We start from the raw sequence: 24111 nt of genomic DNA on the forward strand, positions 1-24111 counted from the left end.
ACCTTATTTAAAAAGAGAGATTATGGCAACAATTTTGTCTGAACAGCAGCCAATGTGGCCATAAGGATAAGGAACAAGAAAAGGCTATGCCTAGAATTTTTTTTTTTTTTTTTTATTGAAGATAATTAATTTACAAACATTAAAGCATTGTAATCTAAACTCAATACTTCTAACATACATACAAGGCACAATTGGATAGGAAAGATAACTTCAATTATAAAAAATGATATAATAAAAATAAAAGAGGATAGAAAATATTTAAAGGAACAAAAAAATAAATGCATAAATAAATAAATAAATAAATAAATAAGACTGCACTGTTCCATAGTAGCTCTATAGGGGTCATCATCATATATGTTCAGTTCTTTATAAGCTTTGCATGTTGTCCATTCATTAGTCTTAAAGCACTGAGATGATTGTCCACAAGGTCCCTTTTGAAAACGGAAAATAAGGGTTTCATTTTCCTCCATTTGGATGCATGGATGAAAAAATTCGCCAGCAGTATTAGATTGTTCAATATCAAGTCACTCTTAATGTCCTTCATGTTAATACCAAAAGCAATATTTTCTCTTGTGAGAGGAGCAAGTAGTTGGATTTTGCCAAGAATGCCGCAGGATATATAGGCTACAGTGGAAAAACCGATAATCAGTAGTTTCAATCTCAGTCTCACAAAAGATGCAGGTATTGTGATCAACATTAAATCTCAGTCTTAGCAATTCATTGGATGGATAAATATTAGTCATTATTTTATAAATGGACTTCTTTTGTCTTGGTTTTACAGGGTAAGTGATGGATTTAGATCTCCATTTCTTAATGTCTGAGTCTGAAAATAGTTGGATGATGTTGTTTCTGTTTGATCGTATTGGGTACAGTATGTTGGTCAGGTGATTACGTAACAATTTGCCACTGTGACCATAAGGATAAGGAACAGAACCTAGAAGGTAACCCACAAGTTGTGAAAACATGTAGAAACTCTCGCGAGAGTTTGGCAACTTCCCATTAGACCACCTGACGACCTGCCACAAACTAGAAAACCGCAAACAAGGTGAGGTGCGTTTACTTTGGTGATGTAACCATTAAAATGTACTATGACCAGTGTTGTATAAGTTACTTGAACAATTTAATCAATTAGGCTACATTACTCAGGAAAAAATAATTGCATTTTAGCCCACTTTACTAATTACTCAGCAGCAAAAGGAATCAATTAGTCAATTAGTCTACTATTACTTACTCACTTTAAGCTTAGAACTCATAACAAACAAATATGATGTGTCTCTTTTGGTTGATGCTAGCTAAATGTAGTTATTAAGTCACTGATGCAGTAATGATATAGACCTTTTCAAACTTTACAACTTAAGTTTTAAATCTTCTAAATAGGCCCTTTTGTATTTCCTGTTCCTATGGTTGTTAATGCAGTAGCTGACCGGATGTAAACTTGGGCCAAAGTTGTTGCCCCTAGCAACATAGAGAATAAATTCATAGGTTTATGAGAATAAAGTTATAATATTATAAAGTAGTAATTTTACGTGTTATTTTCTTTTTTTTCGTAAAGTTATGACTTTATTCTCTTAATATTACGACTTTTTTCTCGTAAAGTTATGACTTTATTCTCGTAATATTACGACTTTTTTCTCATAAAGTTATGACTTTAGTCTCATAATATTATTACTTTTTTCTTGTAAAGTTATGACTTTATTCTCGTAATATTACGACTTTTTTCTCATAAAGTTATGACTTTATTCTCGTAATATTACGACTTTTTTCTCATAAAGTTATGACTTTAGTCTCATAATATTATTACTTTTTTCTCGTAAAGTTATGACTTTATTCTTGTAATATTATGACTTTTTTCTCGTAAAGTTATGACTTTAGTCTCATAATATTATTACTTTTTTCTTGTAAAGTTATGACTTTATTCTCGTAATATTACACCTTTTTTCTCGTAAAGTTATGACTTTATTCTCGTAATATTATGACTTTTTTCTCGTAAAGTTATGACTTTAGTCTCATAATATTATTACTTTTTTCTTGTAAAGTTATGACTTTATTCTCGTAATATTACGACTTTTTTCTCATAAAGTTATGACTTTATTCTCGTAATATTACGACTTTTTTCTCATAAAGTTATGACTTTAGTCTCATAATATTATTACTTTTTTCTCGTAAAGTTATGACTTTATTCTCGTAATATTACACCTTTTTTCTCGTAAAGTTATGACTTTATTCTCGTAATATTATGACTTTTTTCTCGTAAAGTTATGACTTTAGTCTCATAATATTATTACTTTTTTCTTGTAAAGTTATGACTTTATTCTCGTAATATTACACCTTTTTTCTCGTAAAGTTATGACTTTATTCTTGTAATATTACGACTTTTTTCTCGTAAAGTTATGACTTTATTCTCGTTATATTACGACTTTTTTCTCGTAATATTATGACTTTATTCTGTAAATCTCCGATTTTTTCCCCCTCAATATGGCCCTAATACTCCGTAGTACATTTGTACTTTGGTCCTCACTGCATTAAACTTATATACTATATACTTAGACTATAAACTGTGTTACCTTCATCACAATGCTCAAATGTTTTGCGCGACCAGACAGATTTTTTTGTATTTCTTTTTTGCCTAAAATGGCTCTTCTGATAGTAAAGGATGCTGACCCCTGTACTAGGCCAAGTAAGGCGGTAGCATGGTGTACTGAATTGAGAAAGGGTGCTTTTTATTGCTCAATCTTCCACTGTTCATTTGAAGGTGAAATATTGTGTTATTTCCTCTTTTAAAACTTTTAAAAAACCTGCTTTAAGTGCTCTCGCTCTGTGATGTTGGTAATATGTAAGAAATGTAATCATAAGTAGAATATAAACAGGCTTCAAGTGTGTGATGTGGATCAAGAGTATGTTGAGAAAAGTGTCTGTTTGTGTATCTTGCTGTTTTAGTGTGTGTGTGATCCTGGGAGGATCAGTGCTTTTCAGTCCTGCTAACAATGAGGGGGATTACTGTCAGTCCTCCCAGTGTCCTTCCCTTCCTTCCTCCTCCCTCCGTCTCTATCCACTGTGAGTTTTTCCTGCTGGGTTTAGTTACAGTAGCTTTAAACTGATTTAGCCATTTAGTGTCAGCCTATTGAGGGATGACAACCACTGTCTGTCCCCTCGGCCTGCTCGACCCGGATCTGATGGCTATACTCAGTAGTGCTTGGCTCGGATTCAGCCCAATATACACACACACACACACACACACACAGAAATAGACACACTTCTCTGTGTGCAGCGCTGTTGAGATGGATACAGGTTGAACAAGGCTCTGGTGGCAGCCTCGCTGACGATATGTGCTCCATCATTCTAATCAGCACACACATGCAGTTGGCACACGTGACCCAGAGAGCAATGAGGCAAGCAGAAGTTCAGCATGGATGAAGAGATAAATAAAGGAACATTTGTGTCAAGGGAGGAAGGGAAAGAAGAAGATAATTGATAGAGAGACCTAAAAAGGCAGGAGAAAAGAGGAAAAGTCTAGATGGGAGTGAAAATGGATGTAAAGGCAGGATGGGGAGGAGAGCAAAGTGAAGGAGGTAATGGTGTAGATGAACTATGAGATGGTGTGGTATAAGAGGGGTTACTCTCAGGATGAGAGGAAACGAAAGTGATGACGAAACAGAAGATGCCTTGTTAAAAGGCCATAAATCTGCATCGACTCTGAGCTTTAAACAAATATGGGCTCTTAAGAAATGAAACAGGAGGGAGGAAGAAGAGGAAGCAGGAGGAAGGGAGGTAGAGAGTGAAGGTGTAGTGGACAGAGATAAGAATGAAAAAAGCGCTTGTGTGATAAAAGTGTTTATCTCCCGCAGTACCAAGGTTTAATATCCTGTGTGGCTTGAATGTGTTTACTGTTTGGGTGTGATTATGAGACACAGAACAGAGAGACGGTACTTGTCTACTCTGTAAGTGTGTATGTGTGTTACACCTGCCTGTGTGAGCCTGCATTTATTTTCTGTATTTCTGATATCTACCTCGCAGCGGCACGGAAGATTTGTTTCATTGATTGTATCTGTGAGTGTGCTATTAAACCGAGGGGCGGCCGATCCCCCGCCGCCCGAGCTTCAGCGAGTGTGTGAGCGTGCGTCCGTCAGGAGTGCCAGGCCACCTGTGGGATGTTTGGTTATTAAGGCACAGCTGGGTGTGCTTTAATTTTAATTGGTTGGGCTACTTTGTGTCGCGTCTGAGGGAATGAGAGGTGAATACAGCAGAGGGGAATGGAAGTTCCAGCTGGGTTTATAAACTAAAGAGTTTAAAAACAACTATAAATACGTAGCATTGATGTGTGGAAGCAAGAATGGGATATGAGATTGAGAGCTGCTGTGTTTATGTGCTTCACTCCCTTTTGAGTTAATCTAAGTTAGTGGCATCATGTGGCGTGTGAGTTAATTCACAAGGGTCAAAGGTAATTTAGATTGTTCACGTCAGACTGAAGTCAACTCCAAGATTCAGTTAAACCATTGAAAACACAAGGTCAGGACTATTTCTAACCAGAACAGTCCAAAATGCTGTAAAATGTTGTCTGTTGTCCTTTGCCTTTGTGGAAATTGTTTGGAAATTTCAAAATGTTATTAATTCCTAATGACATTTTTATTCTTTTCTCATTCTAAAACATTGGAGATAATTAGGTTTTGTCAGTAGTCTAGTCCATCAACTGCTGCCACCAACGTTCACACTGAAGGAAATCCGTCATAGCAGAGGAAACAATTTCAGTTTCTCCAGACACAATAGCAGCACCATACTGCACCAGAATACAATGCAACATCATGCTGTATTGAAGAAGACTTGAAACTAGCGATTGAGACCATAAACTCATGTTTACAATGATTACTGCAATAATTAATCAAGTGAGAAGTAGGGTCATTTTCTCATAGACTTCTATACTGTCAGACTTCTTTTTGCAACCAGAGGAGTCGCCCCCTGCTGGCTATTAGAAAGAATACAAGTTTAAGTCACTTCTCCATTGGCTTCACTTTTCAGACCCGGAGGTTGCCCACTGCTTCCTCGCTGGTACTCCTGTCTCTTTCTCCAAAGAGTGTGTGCTGATTTCCATTTACTGTAGGTAACACACTGACTATGAATAAGTACCTCATACAACCCCAGTTCAAAAACTTCAAATTAGACTAGACTCATTGAACCAGCCTGTCAAAGAACGAAACAGCATGATAAGCAGACCACCAATCATATCAACTTAACTGTAATATCTTCTAATGAACTGCAACAAGAGCTCGTTCTTCGGCATACTGGTCGGGATCGTGATAAAATACTGTATGTTGTAGATGCATTTGCATTCGCACGTAGTCACACACCATAAAACACTGGATTCACTGCCATAGGCAAAAAAAATCCCCCAAGGCCCAGTAGAGAGAGAGAGAGAAAGAGAGAGAGAGAGGATCAGAGAAGAAAGTCAGTGTTAAAAGAAGAGGAAAGAGGGAGAAGGGCCCGGAGGAGCTGAAGAGCAGCTGTTGAGAGCTGCTCCTTGGAGAACTTCTGTACATGCTACAGGCTCCTCCTATTGGCTAACATTACAGCACTGCAGCTGTCTGGAGAATAAAACGCACACGATTCACACTCAGAAGCGCGGCATCCCCACATCGACACACACACAGAAGTTAAAGTTACGCACACACACATAACTCCTATCTGGAATGTGTACTTGTGTGTGTTATACCAAGGCTCGTACATACCTAGAAGCATGTTGAGTTGCGTAGCGTAATGAAAGAGTTGCACATTCTTTGCACTTGACCTTGTTGCCCAACTCTCAGTACACCTTAAAACACACATACACACCTGCCTGAGGCCAAGCATACACAGAGCCAAGAAAAATAGTGGTTGCATTTACATCATCCAGCCAGCTTACAACGCTCCTCCACTCTCCTCTATCTCTTCCCTTTGATTTCCATCACATATGCACACACACACACGCTTGTTTCCCTCGTGTGTTTTAACAGTAATAGCAGTGACAGTGAGAGCAACTTAAGGCATCCCAAGAGTACACCTGATAATTACTATCATATGCTCCACTGGCTTACTAATGGAGCTTAGCTATTATATCCCACCCTGACGTCCTTTTTTTTTTTCTTTTGCTCACGTTTCTCCCGAGTCTCTCTCGTTGTCGGAATAAACCGGATTTTGTGTGTTTCGCTTGTTGTGTTGAATAAGGGCGAGAGTGTTTGATAGGTCTTCTTTTCCCCCTCATTTATACCCTCTTTTCCATTTTCAATCTCCCCTTTTGACCTCAGTTTCTATTTCATACCGTTCATTCGCTCTTACGACCTTCCCCGCTTCCTTTACCTTAATGGAAAAAAAAAACTACCAGCTATCTAGTGATGAGAGAGTCCTGCTTATTACAGAGCCAAAGGGGTCTTATCAAGCCGTTCTGTGCAGTAATGGAAAACACTACACTAGAGTTTAGTCGCTGACAGCTGCTGTGCCAGTGTGTCTACCTGTGTCAAGGTTTTTCCTTCTCCTGCATCGCCTCTTTGTGTGTGTGTGTGAGGGAGGAGCCCTGGTGTTTCTCTCAGCATGCGTCCTTATCAGCTTATCAGACCTGTCCACTTTATTTGATGCTGGATCAGAGGACATAGCTCTGCATAACCTCACACACACACACACACACTAGAGAAAAAAGGTATGTGTGTGTAAGATCGAGAGAGTAAGTACCTACTGTAAGTGTGTGTGTTACTGTAAATTATTTACTTCTAAAGCCGCCAGACTCTCCTCCCTCTTCCTTGCACCGCCTGGCCCTGTCTGTCTCTTACCACCCTGTTATGTCTATACTCACACTATATAAATGTGCGGTATATATATTTCCTTCCTACACTCATTCTCCACAACTTTGACCTCTGTACAACTGTACAAAGCAACGTTAAAGCTGCAGTGCGTAAAATTGGAGCAAATATGATTCAAAAAAATTATTTTTATAAAACGGTCACTATATCCTGACAGTAGTGCATGAGACAGGTAATCTGATTAAATCATGTTCCTCTGTATCCTCCGGTGCTCCTAATGGCATCTGCAAGATTTCACAGACAGGAGGAAAACAGCCAATCAGAGCCGAGCTGCCGTCTCTGAGCAGCTGCCAATCACTCACAAACTCCGATCAAATGGTCAAACTACGCAGCGCTGATCAAATATGAATCAATATTCTGTTCCTGTAATTGTCCTTCCTTTAAATATTTCTCACCTCAAATGTTTTCAGAAACATCTTATAGTGTACTGTTTAGCTGTAAAATGAGAAAGTTTGTGACCCAGCAGTCATGTTGAGATCAGTTGAGGAAATGCCAAGCACCGCCCACCAGCCGGAGCAAATTTTCTCATTTTACAGCTAAACCGTACACTACAAGATGTTTCTGAAAACATTGGGATTGAAGTCTCTCGTCACAGGCTATATTTTCTAAAGCCTGAAAACAGAGCCATGAGGAGGTGCAGAAGTCTAGTTATCTCTCAAAACACTTGAATTACAATATGCTGAAAGATTGTTATTGAATTTACCCAGTGATGCCAAAAACATTCTGCCTACTGCAGGTTTAACTTAAATACTCTCAGAGAATCGCAAGACATATTTATGGTTCTCTGGTCACGACCTGTACTGTATGAAAAGCTGTCTGAGGGCGTCCTTCTGTCCTGAGCCACATGCTGCAGGCTAAGGGGCAGCACGGGTGGGGCAAGTGGGGCTAACATTCCTTACTAATTGTATGTGTTCGCCATCCCTACCTTTCCATAGTATGTGTGTGTGTGTGTGTAATGTCTGTGTTTGTGCTTCGCTGCGCAGAATAGTTTGGAAAATTGCCGCCAAGACATGCGTTTGTGAACCTGACCTTTGCCACCCAAGGGTCAGGTTTTATGTTTCAAAGGTTAGGTGCTACGCTACAGTAAGAACGAGGTCAGGGGTCATATCAGGGCACATTTGTCCAACTGTGATTCTGCTTGAAGGTGCTTTCTGTGTCTTGTAAGAATATATACCTCAAAATAACAATCCGCTCTTATGAATCAGTGTTAGTTTTGCTACATTTGCTCTATTGGCAAAAGATGTAGCGCAGCATTGATTCAATCTATGCCCGGCTCATAAAAGATTTCACATTTGCCAGTTTTAGCCCTCAGGGGAACGGGTCTCTTTTCAAGTTGAAATCCTTTGCTGCACAGGAAATTATGCATTAATAAGTGAGGCAGCAGCAGCAGTTTGTTAAAAATACATAGAAGAAGAAGGCGTTGGCTGCACAGACAAAGTTGTTACTAAAAAAAATGAACAGAAAAAGACATCTTACCCAGTGCAAATTATCAAGCATCAAGTTCATGAGGCAGACAGGACATTTTTTGATAAGTTTAAGGGCCGACTCTCACTAATAAGTCCCAATAATAGAGTGTATATAAAGATGGATGACGCATCTCCTCTTCCTCCCACTGTTCAGAAGTGAAGCCAAAATATCCCGCATACGGGAGCTGCCACCTTGAGATTTTGACGTCATTTGGAGCCAGAGTCTGCGCAGTAATGATCGAGGGGTTGAAGCCGCGGTATCAAAGTCACCCGCATGAACCAATCACAAGCTGTGTATGGCCACAGGTTGTTAGCGAGAGACACTCACAGCTGTCAATCATGACGTCCCCCCCCCCCTTTTTATAGCATCAAATAACGAATTAAAACCAGGGCTGTCAAAGTGAACGCAATAATAATGCATTCACACAAATATGTTTTAACGCCACTAATTTCTTTAACAAGCAGGGTTGGAAATTAGCACCAGCTACCAACCAAATGCTGGTAAAAATTTGCTTCCCTCACCAGCCAAAAAAACAATGGTAATCTATGGAGTGGCTGGTAGATTTTGTAAACTAACAGCCACAGTAACTGGTGAACAAAATAGTTAATTTCCAACACAACCTTGTCACACTAGCTTGTTGCGAAGGAGGCTAAATAACGCTCTAAACTTGCACTAAATTTTGGCGAGGAAAAACTGGCATGGCCATTTTCAAAGGGGTCCCTTGACCTGAATATGGGTTCTCTGGGTAACCACGATTCTCCCCTTTACAGACATGCCCACTTTATGATAATCACATGTCGTTTTGGGCAAATCATAGTCAAGTTGGCACACTGGCACACTGACAGCTGTTGTTGCCTGTTGGGCTGCAGTTTGCCATGTTATGATTTGAGCATATTCTTTTATGCTGAATACCTGTGAGGGTTTCTGGACAATATTTGTCATTGTTTTGTGTTGGTAATTGATTTCCAATAATAAATATATACATATATTTGCATAAAACAAGCATATTTGCCCACTCCCATGTTGATAAGAGTATTAAATACTTGTCAAATCTCCCTTTTAGGGTACATTTTGAACAGATAAAAAATGTGATTAATTTGCGATTAATCGCAATTAATCAAGGACAATCATGCGATTAATCGCGATTAAATATTTTAATCGATTGACAGCCCTAATTAAAAGTTTCCCCAGTTTGCCGGTTCCCTTGTAGACACTACCATGATCCACTAGAATAAAGGTTTTAGTCGTTCATATGCCAAAAATGCTCTATTTCATTTTTACTTAAGGTAACATTGTAACAAGCATTTTTTTTTTCAGTGTATTTTGAACAACAAGAAGCAGCCAAATCCACATCATCCTGTTTACTGCTCCTTCACTATAATAGTGTGTTATTGTAAATGTTTTACTCCCCAGACTCTCCACTCTATTACTTGCACTGACAAGTTGTGTCTATTCTTCAAATTTAATGACAATTCTCAGGAATAAAAACTCCATTCTGACAGTAAAACCAAAACAATCTTTTACTTTTGAAGGTGGATGCGTGTCATAGGGTTTCTGTTGAAATCTTGTTGCTCAGTGTACCGAGAGAATCTCGCCAAATGATTTATTATTTATGTTTTATGTTCGTGAAGCAGGAAAAACTCGGCTATAATAGGACCACGGAGATGAACTATGATCAGCCAGCCATTCAGCCGACATACCTTTTGTTAACTCTCAGAAAAGCAACGTTGTCGGTGGCATTTTCAGTATTCTGTGGATGACATTTTCTTCAGGCAGGAAGTTTCCAGGTCTGCAGTGATATACGAGTTGACTTCTCGCTCTCCCCTGTGTGACAGACCTATCAATGAGTCCCGGCTTAGCTCAGGGGAGTTTGTCAGGCTTACCTGGTGTTAGCGATGGGACATCTCTCTCTGCTTGGGGTTATGTGTGTGTGTGTGTATTGAGGAAACGTACAGTATACATTCCATATCGCCTGTTCACTGCAGTGAGCAGCTGTTAACAGCATTACGCACTGTGTATCTATCTGTGTAGCATCATTGGGTGTTATTTCTCCCTGAAGTAAAGTGTGCCCTCAGGTGATGCTTTCTTTCTTACTGCATTCCTCACACACAAACACTTTAAGACCTGCAGGAAACAACACGTTATGGTATGTAGCATAGGTGTTAACCAACCTATAGGGATTACAGGTCTTCCAGAGAAAGATTGGAAAAAAGACAGAGTTAGAGGGAGGGATGAAGCGGCGTGTATCCATGGCAACGGCGCCGGTCCACGGTGTTTTTAAGAGAAGTGTATGATGATTGCAAGGGAAGGCAAATGGATTCCCTGTGGGGTTTACTTCTTTGTAGCTGTGGCCCCTTTTTTGTGAAAACCATTACTGAAAATGCATGTGTGTGTGTCTGTGAGACATTTTCAGTGTGTGTGTGTGTGAGTGAGACATTTTGAGTGTTCTCTCAATCCTCTCTGTGAAGGAGTTTTTGTGGCACAAAAGCACCTTCACTTCCAAGGCTTGATTCCCCTTTGGATCGCACAAATCAAGGTACGGAAAAAGTAAACTCGAAGCTGCGAAAGACATTTTTTGAATTTCATTTCCATAGTGGTGGTACAATAGTGCAACCTGATCCCATGCTGATCATTTTGGGGCATTTTGGAGATACTGAAAACATTGCTTTTGCCTTAAAGGCAGGGTTGTTTAAATATTTTAGAAACATTTTTTGTTATATTATTTAAAATTCTCATTAAATCCTAACAGCAATCAATAAATCAAATGCACTGACAAAAACAAGAAATCTGTGGCTGTCGCAGGACTGTAATAAACCCGTCCAATCATTACATTGGGGGCCGAATGAAATGATTGGACGGGCTACCTGTCTGTCTACCTACGTGCACTCTGCCTGTGCACTCTAGTGCTGCTAGCTACATTCATTGGAAAAAATGGGCCTGTTTTTTTGGCTGGATAATTTTTAAAAGTCTAGTGTACTCTTGCTACTCGCCCACACTGCCTTTAAAGACAGTTTATTGCAAGCCTTCTGCCTAATAACAGCAAAGAAACTATGCTGCGGCATTGGCGAATCTGAAACACCTTCAGTACAGCATTGGCTAAATGATTTGTCAGGTAACCCCCCTCTTAGAAGAATCAGGTTTCCTTGCAGGATGAATTTGATTAATTTCGAAAAAAAATACATCACGCCTTATATTGCTTTTGTTTTCTATCCTGTTTTTCTGGCTTTGCTTTATAGGAAATTTAAACAATTCAAGTGTGAATGAAAAAAAACCCAGTACATTCGTACCGAATATAATAAATATTATTCTTAATGTTAAAGTTTATGTTCAATGTGTCAGATAGAGTCAATGTAGTTCTATAGTATTTTTTTTTGCAGCTGTAGATTGATGTATTGGAAGTGAAGCTATAGTGTATAGCATCAAATGTTCCCACTAATGTGTCCACCCCCCCAGCACTCATGGCATTGCAATGCACTTTGCAACTGCATTTACTAAACAGCTTGTGTCCACCAAAGTGCACATGCTCATTTAAATTCACAGCAATTTCCAATATGAATGCATAATGCCTCCCCCACCTCTATCTGTATTTATGTGTGTGTGTGTTTGTGTGTCTCTCACACACACACAATCCCTCACTCAGTGTTATACCGCTTTTCGCCCACTCCCTCCCCCATAGTTAGTACTACAGTTGAGCAGGTTGTACGTATCAACCCTGACGCACACAACCTCTAAAGGCACATTTCCACCGAGAAGTTCCTGGTAATTTTTGTCCTGGGCCTACTTTTCAAGGAACTAAAAGGTTCCTTCTGCCCATTGTTGCCTGTGTTGTCTCAAACAAAGAAAAGTGTTCTCTCCTCATCCTAAAATGTTCTTAAATCGATAATAGAGGTCTTCGTTGTTTATAAATGAAGCAGTACACGAGTTGAAGCCATTGAAGTAGTGGCGCTGTATGTGTGTTTATTACAAATCAGCGTTTTTGTCATCCCTGCAAACTCCAACCCGAACGTTCCTGTACTTTCAGAAAGTAATACCCCCTGACCAGGGCCTTTTGGGGGGTAAAAAGGCCCCATAAAATGTCCCAGAAATGTGTTTAGACCCTGGTCCCTGCGGACTTAATGCAATGAGTTCCTCAAAAGGTTCCTCAAAAGTTATACTCACGAGACACCGTGGTGCGGGCCTCCGTAGATGGCGCGTGCTACGAACATGCACAGAGGCATTTATGCCCAACGCATTGTTTGTTGCAATACTGTATACTCAGGGGGCATACAAACAAAATATACTGTGGATAAGCAAGAAGTCAATGAGTGTTACCGGAAAGGAAAGTAGGCAACAGTAGTAAACACCATCGTACTGCCAAACATTGCAATTGTGTACTGTAATTACTATGGTCGCTTACCTCCAACTTAAAATTATACTTAGTCTCTCTGTGCTTCCCCTCAGGTTACCACTCTTTGCATGACACTTCTTCTCTCATATTCTTTCACAGTCTGCATCAAAAAGCAAGCTTTCGTCATTGTGTCTCAATGAACAGTTGTAGAGATGTCTGTACAGGCGAACCTGCTTTGCCAGTCTCCAGTCTTCCCTGAAATGAAGGGCGCAGTGTGCACAGTGGGCGCGTAGTTCTAAAAATTCAGGGGTGCACATCCAAGCGCCGCGACAAGCGCAATGACGTAATTTTCTGGCACACACACCTCGCACCGGCTTCACTACGGCTTAACCACTACACCAGGCTTAACACTCTGCATTGGTGTGTGTGGGGGGTGATAGCCACAATATAGGTCGTCTACTAACTAATCTGAAGATCGGCGGTTCGATCCCCGGCTCCAGTCTGCCTGTTGAAGTGTCCTTGGGCAAGATACTGAACCTCAAATTGCTCCCGAAGGCTGTACCATGAGTGTTAGTTTACATCCTGATGAGCAGATGGCACCTTGTATGACGGCAATCAGTGTATGAATGTGTGTGAATGGGGTAAATGTGGTGTAAAAGCGCATCGAGTGGTCGGAAGACTAGAAAGGCATTATATAATTGCTAGTCCATTTACCATTACCATTACCATTACCAGCATTCATTATCATCATCCACACACACACACACACACACACATAAACACATGTGTTAACAAAACATCATTTTAATCACTTATTCACTCACTTACTGCCTCCCAGAAACACATCCCACACCTTTACACTCACTGCCTCCCACATGCACATGTACACACTGCTGCCTCACAGTGTGCTCTTGTAGCTATTAGGCTAGTATCATTAAAGCTCTTCAGTCTAATTATCTCCCCTGATGAGCCGCAGGTCTCAATGGGACAACGGGGAGAGATCCGGCGTGATTGACTTGGCCTGTGCGCTTCTCAATGAGCCATTAGCCCAGTGAACAGAAACACATACAGTATATACCCACACACACATGCACAGACCTGCGCTAATGTAAGTCACCTCCCCGTCTTCATTTACATCTTTGTGAAAAGACCTGTCAGTTGTTTGGAAGAGAAAAGAAGTGTGCGATGGAGGGATGAGTGTGTGTGCGCGGTGTGCACTTTTTCTCTCAGTTTTGCGAAGGTGCGTTTGTGTTCGTCACTTTTCCTCTCTCATGAGCCAGGTGCCACAGGGGAATGCTGGGAATGTAAGCCGGTGATGAGTGATGGCGACAGTTTGCAAGAGAAACAGAGCGATGGAGGGAGATGGGAGAAGGGAGGGGAGATGCCTCACGTTTACTCTACAGATATTGTACCAACCACTGATAAGCACTGTCACACCGCAGGAAAAAAGATTTCCCCCTATGGATCATCGTTCATTTTAATTCCCTCATTAATCAGGTTATGCCACGGTGTTTGGGCAAGTGAGGATGGTATTTGTTTTCGATATGGGCTGCGCATGGATGCCTGAGTTATGAAAGCCAATAGAGAGAAAGAAGGTTGAAGGGAGGACATTTAGAAATTATGAAATAATTTACAGTAAGTTGGAAGCAGGGAGGGAGGTAGAAAAGAGTGATGGTTATCCATTAATAAATGTAAGCATATTATGGCTAACTGGGCTAAGAGAGAGAGAGAGAGTGCTTCACAGTCAATCTGTATACAGTATGTGCATGTTTGTCTGAAGGGTAGAAACAGAAATGCAGAAGAGAAGAGAGTTCAGAGGGACTTGTGGCTAGAATTTATTCCAGGGCATAAAAATCCCTCCGACCACCGAGGTCATCTTATCTTTACAACTTCTGATAATGCTGGTCCATTAAATTCTGAGTGGGAGTTTAGGAAGATGCATCTGACCCCCACAGGCCAAGGCTCAATGTGCAATTTTGAATGCATCTGTCTTTTTAGAGAGAAAAACACACAACTATGCTGCTTGTCAAGACTTATTGTTATAAAGTAAAGATTTTCCTTTTTCTCACAGGCCCCGAAGAGATTGAGACATCCTTTTGGGCCATTAGGCAGAGAAATGTTGAGCTAGGATGTAGTAGACAGTTAATCAATCCTTAGTAATTTGTTGAACTGAGTGTGGCTACCTTTTAAAAGCATTTATAATTCTGTAATAAAGTGTGGGCTTTAGCCATGCTAGCGGCGTGGCTCTAGGGATGTCTCTCTGACGGTTAGTCAGTGGGTCCAGACTGAAATATCTCAACAGCAGCTATTGGATGGATTGCCTTGAAATTTGGACAGACATTCATGAGACATTCAAAGACTTCAATGATCTCCTTGACTTTTCCTGTAGCACCACCATGAAGTTTACATGTGTGATTTTTTTTTTTATTGAAATGTCTCAACAGCTATTGGATGGATTACCGCAAAATTTAGTGCAAACAATCATGTTCCTCTTCAGCCCTGTTCTCATTCCCAGGGCATCAAATACAGACGCTTTGTCACGGCCGTCAGCGCTGGATACCGACCTACCAGGCACCCTTTAGCACCAGTATGAGACGCACCAGGCGTTCCATTAACTACAGTGTAAACCCATCTGCGGCAACAGTAAACGCTCAGAGAAAGTGCTCTGGTGACGTAGTTTAAAGAGCGAAAAGACACACACCGGGCAGTCGGGAGAGGAGGTGGATGGGCGCTGTTCGTGTCCCGTGTGTTAAGTCTCACTTTCACGTTACAATCAGCTGTTCGTTCATGTTCCGTGTTAACAACATTAAGTTTGATTTTTACTTTGCAAACGTAATAGTTTTAAGCTGAACCATGAGGTCTTTTCCTAAACCTAACTAAGTAAGGGATAATGTACAGCGAGCCGTTCATTGTTGTGAAAGAAACAATCGCCCTGAAGGGATTTCTTTCACAACAATGACCCGCTAGCTGTACATTATCCCGCTTATTACACGGCTACTTACTTAAGAAATCCATAATTTTACAAAAAACGGTTCGCCGGAGTCCGACATCAGAACTGCGCCCATCAACGGTCTGCTATACATAGCAATCATCTGCCATAAAGAAATAACATACAGCAGAACACCGTGAATAACCAATTAGAATCGAGTATTCAACAACGGCGTGTAATAAGTAGTTTTGTTGCCTCATCAAGCGTTTTTGTTTGAATTCACAACGTTAACCACATGTTTACTGCGACCGTAATGTGACGCCGAGGGATCCTAACAAAGCGTCAGAACGTGTTGGTGATTTTGAGTGAAATGTCTCAACAGCAAAATTTGGTGTAAGCAATCATGTTCCCCTCAGGAGATGGGAACTTGGTTACCATTCTACCTGCTAAACATCAGCGTGTTAGCGTTGTCATTGTGAGCATATTAGCATGCTGACTTTATCATTTAGCACAAAGCACTACAGTGCCTAAATACAGCTTCACAGAGCCGCTAGCAGACTCTTAGTCCTGTTATCTGTTATATCTCAGGCTCTACTTTACTGCATATCACTGTTTAACCTTATTGAATGGCTTTGACTCACTTTATTTGCAGAGGAAATGAAAGGTTGAATTCCAGCTAGAAATTACAGGAAGGAAATGGGCTGTGGTGTTTGCAGAAGCACATGAGATAACCCTTTTCAATTACCGGAGAGTTCAGGTGGAAATTATTAGAGAGATGCTTTAGATTCTCCAAAGCAGCCTGGTAAATCAGGAAACCACGCCTTCTCTGGAGGGAGGTAGAATACATACTACACGCCATAACAAACTGCAGATCATTTGGTCTTCAGTATACAAAGAGACCAAGAAGGTATTTGGGGGAAATCCCACAGGAATTCTGCTGTATTGGGTGTCCTGCCTGAGGGAATGAGTGAAATGTCTATTGTATCGATTACAAAAGCTAGAAATTACTCACACAGTAGCTATTACATTTAATTGGTTTGAGTCAAATCCGTCAGAATTATAAACGATTGGCTATCAAAATTGAAAGAAAAACAAACAAGGGCAATTAAGATCACATTGCTCTCTAAAGTGACATCCCTGTTACTAAAGTCAGCCCCTCAGTGTGTCCTCTGTCTCCCGCGGAGGTGGGAGAAAAGGGGGGAACAGGAGAGAAATGCTGGGAACAGATGGCGGAGTGGCCCCTATGTTCAGCTGCCTGGGTGATTATGGACACAGCTGTCAGTCACTTTGCATGTAAGTGTGTGTGTGCACTTGTGTATTTGTTTTTGTGTATGCATGCAGTGTGTGTGTGTGTGCCTCTAACTCCCCCATGTGTTCTCCAGTTCCTTTGTACTCGGTAGTGTGTCGGTAAAGTTGCATTAGATCCACGTGTTTATTGCTACGACATATTTTTGCGAACATAATGGTGTCGTGGCGGAGCTCAGAGCTCAGATCAGAGTTCACACAAAACCTCGCAAAGAATGTAAGATTTATGTCACCTGTCCACGCTGTCATGAGCAAAATCTCTCTCTCTCTCTCTCTCTCTCTCTCTCTCTCTCTCTCTCTCTCTCTCTCTCTCTCTCTTTTCTCTTTGGGACTTTGGCATCATGTGTTTCTTTATCATTGGGCTTTACTCCCATCTAGTGGTGCTTCACATTAATGTCGCTCACTCATTGTCAAATGGGAGCTTTTGCATGATGCAGAATTCCCAGGTACACCTCATTAACAGGTTCACTCTATTTGACTTGATTTGATTGTTATAAATTTAATAAGAAGAGTTTCATTCTAAAATATAATTTCTATTATTTGCAAAAAAAACAAATGGCATCTACACACTTGTAAAACTTAAAGGTCAGTTTGCTGATGCTGACATTATTATCTATGTTGACCAAGTCACTGAAAAATGACAAATTCTTAAGTTTAAAATGATTAGACCTCCATTATTTGATCTTTTTGGCCACTTAGGAGCAGAAGAACAAGCTGTAATATGGCGAACCTGTCAGCAAACAGTTGCCTATTTACATATTCAGGAAAGGGAGCAACATTATTCATTTCACGGCGCCCTCCAAGGGAATACATTTTGGACACCCTTGAGCTAGTCGCTAACTTTGTCTGTCTGCTATTTGGTGCTGGGCAGGTATAGTTTGCAAATGGGAGAGTGAATCAAACCATTAAAGTTGTGAGCTGTAAAACCAAAACAATGAGCTAAAAAATGCTCATAGCTGTCTAGCTATTACATATTAGTTCTTGATCTATTGTTAACATAAAAATATAGATTAGAGCAGCTTAAAGTACCATTTTTGACACTGTCCTCATTTGTTGTTTGTTGTCAGAACATCAACTCGTCTCACAAATAATAAAAAAAAGCTGCTAGTTCTTTAGTCAAGGAGGACCCATCAGTCACAACATGCAGTGGTTTTAGTGTTCAACATGTGGAACAACACAAACATCCGCTGTCATGTCTAATTCACCGTCCCTGTCACACACACAGCAGCATGTGTGGAATTATGATAAAAAAAACTGAGCTAATTAGCAGCAGCTATTAGCCAGCTGTGGAAACTTTTTTGCTGAAACAAATGAGGAAAGAGGAGGAATCACAGAGGGCGCACTAAAATTCATGAATAAAACATAAAGTGTCGGAACACTTGACATTTTATTTTTTGTTGTTGTTGTTGTTTATATCTACAGTTTTGAATTTGCATACAGATTTTTTTTGCTTATTGCAGCTAAGCGTAGGATTTGCATGATTTGAGACTGCTGCATAATGTTCATGAATACTTATAGGTATTTATGTTACCTAGAGTATCACTTTTACCGAATGCAATAGTGCTACGTCTTGCTTAATTGGCTGAAAGGGCAACCCCTATACCTTGTGTTGCAGCCTAGTTTTTTATGATAATGTTTTTTATAGTGTTTACATTTAATCTGTGAATAAATGTCTCTCTGCTGCCTTATGTCGTCATCATTGGAGTGGTTTCAATTGGCACGTAGCTGTCCATCACATCGCTGATCCAGTTGTTGTACATGCACAGCTTGGTGTAGACGGTGGGGTCAGCTGGGTTTCTGCAGCCGTGATTGAACCACTGCACGCCCTGCAGCTTGCCATCGCACACCATCACGCTGCCACGACCATGCTGGAGAGAGAGAGGGGAGAGAATAGGAGACTCTGTAGTGGGTGTTCTTGGGAAATGTATGCAAGTTAGTAGGTGAAGTAAAATGAAATGAAAATGCTGTGGGAAGCAGAGAAATAAGGCAGTGTGATCCACCAGTATTTGTTTGGGTTGCTCACCACGCAGTTATCTGTGTTTGCTTGTCCAGCACAGACCATGAACGGGCTCCAGAACAGGAACTCGGGGAACGTGTTCACGCAGGTCTGGTCATCCACAACAGGCACAGTTATACACTTCAGGCGTGGAGAATACTCATCTGTTTCCAACAACAAGAAGGTGGGTTATTATTACTCTGATTCATTCAAACTAGGGTTGCACAATTAATCGAAATTGCAATTTACACCAATTTCAACAAAATTACACCATAATCATTTCAATGAAAATGAGAATTATCAGTCACTCTAATATTGCAAATCATATTGCAATTGCAATGTCAGTCAAAATAATCACAATTACATTTTTTCTCAAAATCTCGCAGCCCTAATTCAAACTATCATAGATATATCTCATCTGAATCTGCAACATAAGTCCAATTTAATCATCGTGATATATTCTGTGCCATCACTCAATCAATCTGCCACAAACCCTTTCTTCCTCCTCCTCCTCTTCAGCTCCATGGATTACTTCCCATTTTTATGCATTACCACTTCTTACACCGGAGCATTAAGGTTTAAACCTTGAGTAAATACTATTTTCAAGGTCTACCTCTTTTAATTAGTCCTGATCACTGACTGAGCATTTTGAAAGGCAATTAGAAACGGCTCTGATTAAAGAAAGCCATTTTTTAGCCGTTATTAAAACAGAATGTTCATGCCTTGTTAGCGTTGCAATGACCAGAATATTGATGAGCTCTTTAGCAAGTAAATGCACCTGCTTATCAGAATCCAACATGATGAAAATGTAAAAGTAATAGTTGTATATTTTGTATTTCTGTCTCTTTATTGAGTCTACATTTCTGCTAAATGCTTCCTGCTGTAAAGTAAGTGGTGCCCTGGTGTCATTCCATATGCATTTATTTTAAAGAGCACTATATAAGAACTAATTGCGGCAAATAACAGCAAGTATTTCAACAAGGCAACACTGTGGGGGGTTGTTTTTTTTATTAGATGGTACAGCTGAAGATAGCAAGGCAAGGGAGAGAGAGAGGGGATGACATGCAGCAAAGAGCCACTAGTCGTAATCGAACCAGGGCCGCTGCTAAGGCCTTCAGCCCGGTTGCATGAAAAGGCATATAAATGACATAATAATGCTTCAACCAGGTGATCGGTGTTCGATATCGGTGTTTTGTTTTGTAAGATACATTAGTGACGTGTAATATTCACGTCTCTGCGAGGCAAAATGTGACACTGACACGCTATCCTCTGGTTGACAGGCGGGTTTATAACACGCTTTGGCATGATACCCGGTTTCAGTCTTACTACATGGGGCGCCTGCCGTCCACTCTACCAGGTGAACTACCAGGGCACCCCAAGTTACTGTAGTTATACGATATAAACCATCATGGACAGGGTTTTCAGTGTTTAGAAAATCATAAATTCAACTACAGTACTAAAAAGATTTTGTCAACAACACAGACAAGCTCTGTGATAGTCTGGCAACCTGTCCAGTGTGTACCCCGCCTTCGCCCAATGTCAGCTGGGATCGGCTCCAGCCCCCCTGCGACCCTGAATAGGATGAGCGGTTACAGATAATGGATGGATAACAACACAGACAGCATATTTGGGGTATTATTGTGTTGTGGAACTTCATGAGTCACAGAGATTAACATTTTTCCCCTCCCAGGCTATGTAAAGGGTCAGTTCACCCAAATTACTACTAAAATCACTATTTTCTAAATACTCTCTGGTGCAGTGGTTCCCCAATCAGACATACTTAATAGGCTTCTTTTTTTAAAAATCCAGTGTTTTCTTCTCCCTGACGCTGAGCCACTGTTCTATTAAGTTGCTCTTAAGTTGTTTTAACTGCGTACTTTTCTAATGCAGGGCGAGGTTGTTTAGCAGAGAGGGAATGCTCTGTGAATGAACTTGTGTTCCGGTCTTCACCGTGCCATTATCCTGTTTATAGCTGAAAAAAATAATCCAAACTTTAAAAAAAAAAAATTAATTTAGTTTTCTTCAAATAAATGAATGAAATGCTGAGATGTAGGCCATTTGTATATTTTTTTTTAAAAGTTTTTTAACACACCCTCCGTGAAACTTTGGCGACCCCTAGTGGGGGTTGGAAACCCCAGATTGGGAACCAGTGCTCTAGTGGTATCTATCCATCCAGAGAGTTAGGGTTTTTTATGTCCAGGGTTTGTAGATGACTTGAATTTAATTTGTTGCACACAGCATTTAAGAAAACGCATTCAAATTCAACATCTCTTTCCAGATATAATGGAGCTGAATAGATAATCCACAGAATTACCTGTCTACAATTCTCATGGGTATATTTTCTACTGAAAAAAACAGTCACTGAGATCTGTTTAAATTTTCATCTCCATTGTATCTTGGAGTCAAAGCAGGTTTCAAAACATTCCAAAAAAGGTTGTACGAATGCATTTGACATGTTTTTCCGGCTTCAAAGATGCACATAATGCATTTTGATGAGAAACTCCGAATGTAAAACAACTATTACAAGAACAGCTCTACAGGAGGCCTTTAGTTACATCAGATATTTATAGCAAAGCTGGAGTCAAAATCTTGTACGACAGGGAAAACTTGTGGACTGGATTAGGGAACACTGGCTTCGCTGCAGTTATACTAAATTGTAATGAGGCAACAAGTTAATGAGGTGTAAAAGCCACAGTAGCTCCTTTAAATCCACTTACATTGATTTGGGATGGTGGATCCCCAGCCACTGACATGGCAGGTCTCTCCAGGCTGTGGGCAGCGGCTGGGCAGAGGGACGGGCTGGACGTGCTGGGTGAAGCGGGCGGGTTCAGCCAGACGGACCATGGTGAGGCTGTGGAACGGTGAGCGGTAGTAGGGACTGTGAACGATTACATCAGCAACGTAGATGTGCTGCTCGGTTCCCTCATCCACAGTCAAGTCATGTTCCCCAAGAGATGCAACGGTGCTGTAGGCTCTGCAGGGACAGAGGAAGAGAGGCTAATTTATTAAGCTCAGGCCGACCTTTCAGGCCTCAGGCAGAAACAGACCCATGACTGAGGAACAGTAATCAGACATGAGCAGCAGGTTAATGAATGTGGTTTAATTAAGGAGGAACACCAGTGGAATTCAACAATATTAAGTCTTTCTAACACTGACTGCCCAAGACATGCCTTGCTCAGTGACTTGTCAAGACAGATTATAGTGATGTCTCTAGACATTATGTATTAAGACGTGATAGCACTGCATGTGCGGTGCTACGAAATTATAAAAACAGCTGACAAAAATGTCCGACCCATTCATGACTTTCTGCTTCTTATTTCTTCAGGAAAATTGTGTCAGACGCTGGAAAAGCTGAAGACCGGAGGTCATGCTGAGAAGGCGACAGCATTTGAATTACAGGTAAAAAATAAAGTGCTAGATTTTATGGTTGAATTCTAATAAAGCAGAATATATCAAGCACCTCAGCCAGGTTTAATCAAGCTCAAATTAGATTTTACTGCTGATACTTTGGGGAAATTGGACACACATTAAATTGCAGTGCAGCTATTAGGATGAAAATACGGCTTAACCAAAACAAAAGCAACTTTTTATATTAAGTGTTTTCTTTTGTCTCTTACAAGCGTGACAGTCATAAAAACGTCTCACCAACAAGACACAGAAAATTATGACTTTAAAGGTACAGTGTGTAGGATTGGACGGCATCTAGCAGTGAGGTTGCAGATTCCAACCAACTGAAACTTCTCCCATGTGCCATACGTGTAGGAGAACTACAGTGGCAGACGTGAAAACGTGAATGGCCCAATCTGAAGCCAGTGTTTGGTTTGTCCGTTCTGGGCTACTGCAGAAACATGGCGGTCTGCTCCGTGAAGAGGACCCGCTCCCTATGTCGATATAAACAGCTCATTCTAAGCTAACTAAGCTGATTCTTATTTTCAGGTGATTATACACTAAAGAAAACATACTTATTAACCTTATATTACATTTCTGCCAATAGATCCCCCTAAATGCTACACACTGTTCCTTAAACAATCACTAGTACCTACTTGGGTGCACAGTCAAAGGACGTTACTATCCACGACTCGTCAATGAGAGCTCCACTGCAGGACACTCCTCCACCATGCAGATAGACCTGCCAGGGTCTGGAGTGAGGCTGGCACACCTTGTAGTCCTCCAGGGGAAACGCTCCTGTAACACACCAACAACATCAAAGATATTCTAATATTGATTTATTTTATTTTAGACATGATATGGTAAATATGTACCTGCGAGCCCCAAAGCAACCACCAGAAGGAGAAGATTCATGATGTATCTCTGTTGTTTTTGCAGCGTACTTCTGTAGCTCTGATAGTGTGATGTTTGATGAGTCTGGAGTCTTTATACCTGCAAGCTCTTTAGTGGACAGTGGGAGGAACAGACTACTTTATTACTGTCCAGCATCATTTCCAGTCCAACCTTTGTGATAACCTTATCAGAGACATTATCAACACCTACGCTTGACAATACGTTCAGTTAGAGGGACACACCTTGTGTAGGAACCCTCATTTACGGTATACGTATGTGAGATATTGTTCAGACATAATAGATTCCAGTTACAGTTTCTGTGAAGTTTATGTCTTTTTCATAGTAAAAATCTGCTCTGCAAAGATTCTTTTGGCTTAGCGGGATATATTAAAGCCATTTTTTATGGCTCGTCTGTATTAAGTGCACTCTAAAATGAAAAACGGTGTCATAGATAAATGATCAAAGCTGTTGTAGCACCACGAGAAGTAATAATAAAGGAGATACGAGTGGAGATGTTATGCCCACTGCTGTTTATAAAGTTAATATTTCACCATGATGCAATTTTAAAAGGCTTGTCTTAAAATATCACAGATTGCACAACCTCCGCTGCCCTTCTGGGAAACCAAGATATCTGCTAATAGTGTTCTCTTCCCTTTTGAGTCTAAAAAGATGTTTGGAAATCATTTTTGTCCATTGATAAATAATGACTTTTTTATGCACTCTTAAAGCTGATAAACATTTCATGAGTTCAGTTTTTTTATTATTGATCTAAGTGAAAATTGTGGTACTCACATTTTTGAATGATCGTATGTTTTGTGGACAGTGAACACTTTTGACTAAATGATTAATTTGACCCCAAACGCCTCCCAAAACCTCATGAATTATTAATGTTTTGCAATAATTTCTTTCCTCCGTTGTTTGTTTTTTATACAAAGAGCACAGTCGGTTTATTTATTTTATTTATGTAATTGGTCACCCATTA

The 24111-nt window shown here is 40.4% G+C and overlaps 1 protein-coding gene and 1 long non-coding RNA gene across 2 annotated transcripts; one reads left to right on the forward strand and one right to left on the reverse strand.

Annotated features, from left to right (window-relative positions):
- The first annotated feature begins 968 nt into the window (after positions 1–968).
- On the forward strand, positions 969–22297 carry LOC119497736. Its single transcript, XR_005208975.1, has 3 exons — positions 969–1045; positions 18905–19032; positions 22174–22297. It is a non-coding gene; the product is annotated as an uncharacterized LOC119497736 (long non-coding RNA).
- LOC119497725 (trypsinogen-like protein 3) lies at positions 18221–23150 on the reverse strand. The gene is made up of 5 exons (XM_037786072.1): positions 23111–23150; positions 22892–23033; positions 21566–21822; positions 18876–19012; positions 18221–18720 (listed from the first exon to the last, which is right to left on the reverse strand). The coding sequence occupies exons 1-5, from the start codon at positions 23148–23150 to the stop codon at positions 18538–18540; spliced, it is 759 nt and encodes a 252-aa protein (XP_037642000.1). The 3' UTR covers positions 18221–18537.
- Between the last annotated feature and the right edge of the window lie 961 nt (positions 23151–24111).

This window comes from Sebastes umbrosus, chromosome 11 (assembly GCF_015220745.1).
Source record: "Sebastes umbrosus isolate fSebUmb1 chromosome 11, fSebUmb1.pri, whole genome shotgun sequence".
NCBI lineage: Eukaryota > Metazoa > Chordata > Actinopteri > Perciformes > Sebastidae > Sebastes > Sebastes umbrosus.

Bases quoted from the DNA above. Each gene is read 5' to 3' on its own strand.
- LOC119497725 (XM_037786072.1), bottom strand. From the start codon at position 23,150: ATGAATCTTCTCCTTCTGGTGGTTGCTTTGGGGCTCGCAG. The intron at 19,013-21,565 runs GTAAGTGGATTT...TGTTGGAAACAG, and splicing joins ATCCACCATCCCAAATCAAT to ATGAGTATTCTCCACGCCTG. The intron at 18,721-18,875 runs GTGAGCAACCCA...CTCTCTCTCCAG, and splicing joins CAAACACAGATAACTGCGTG to CATGGTCGTGGCAGCGTGAT.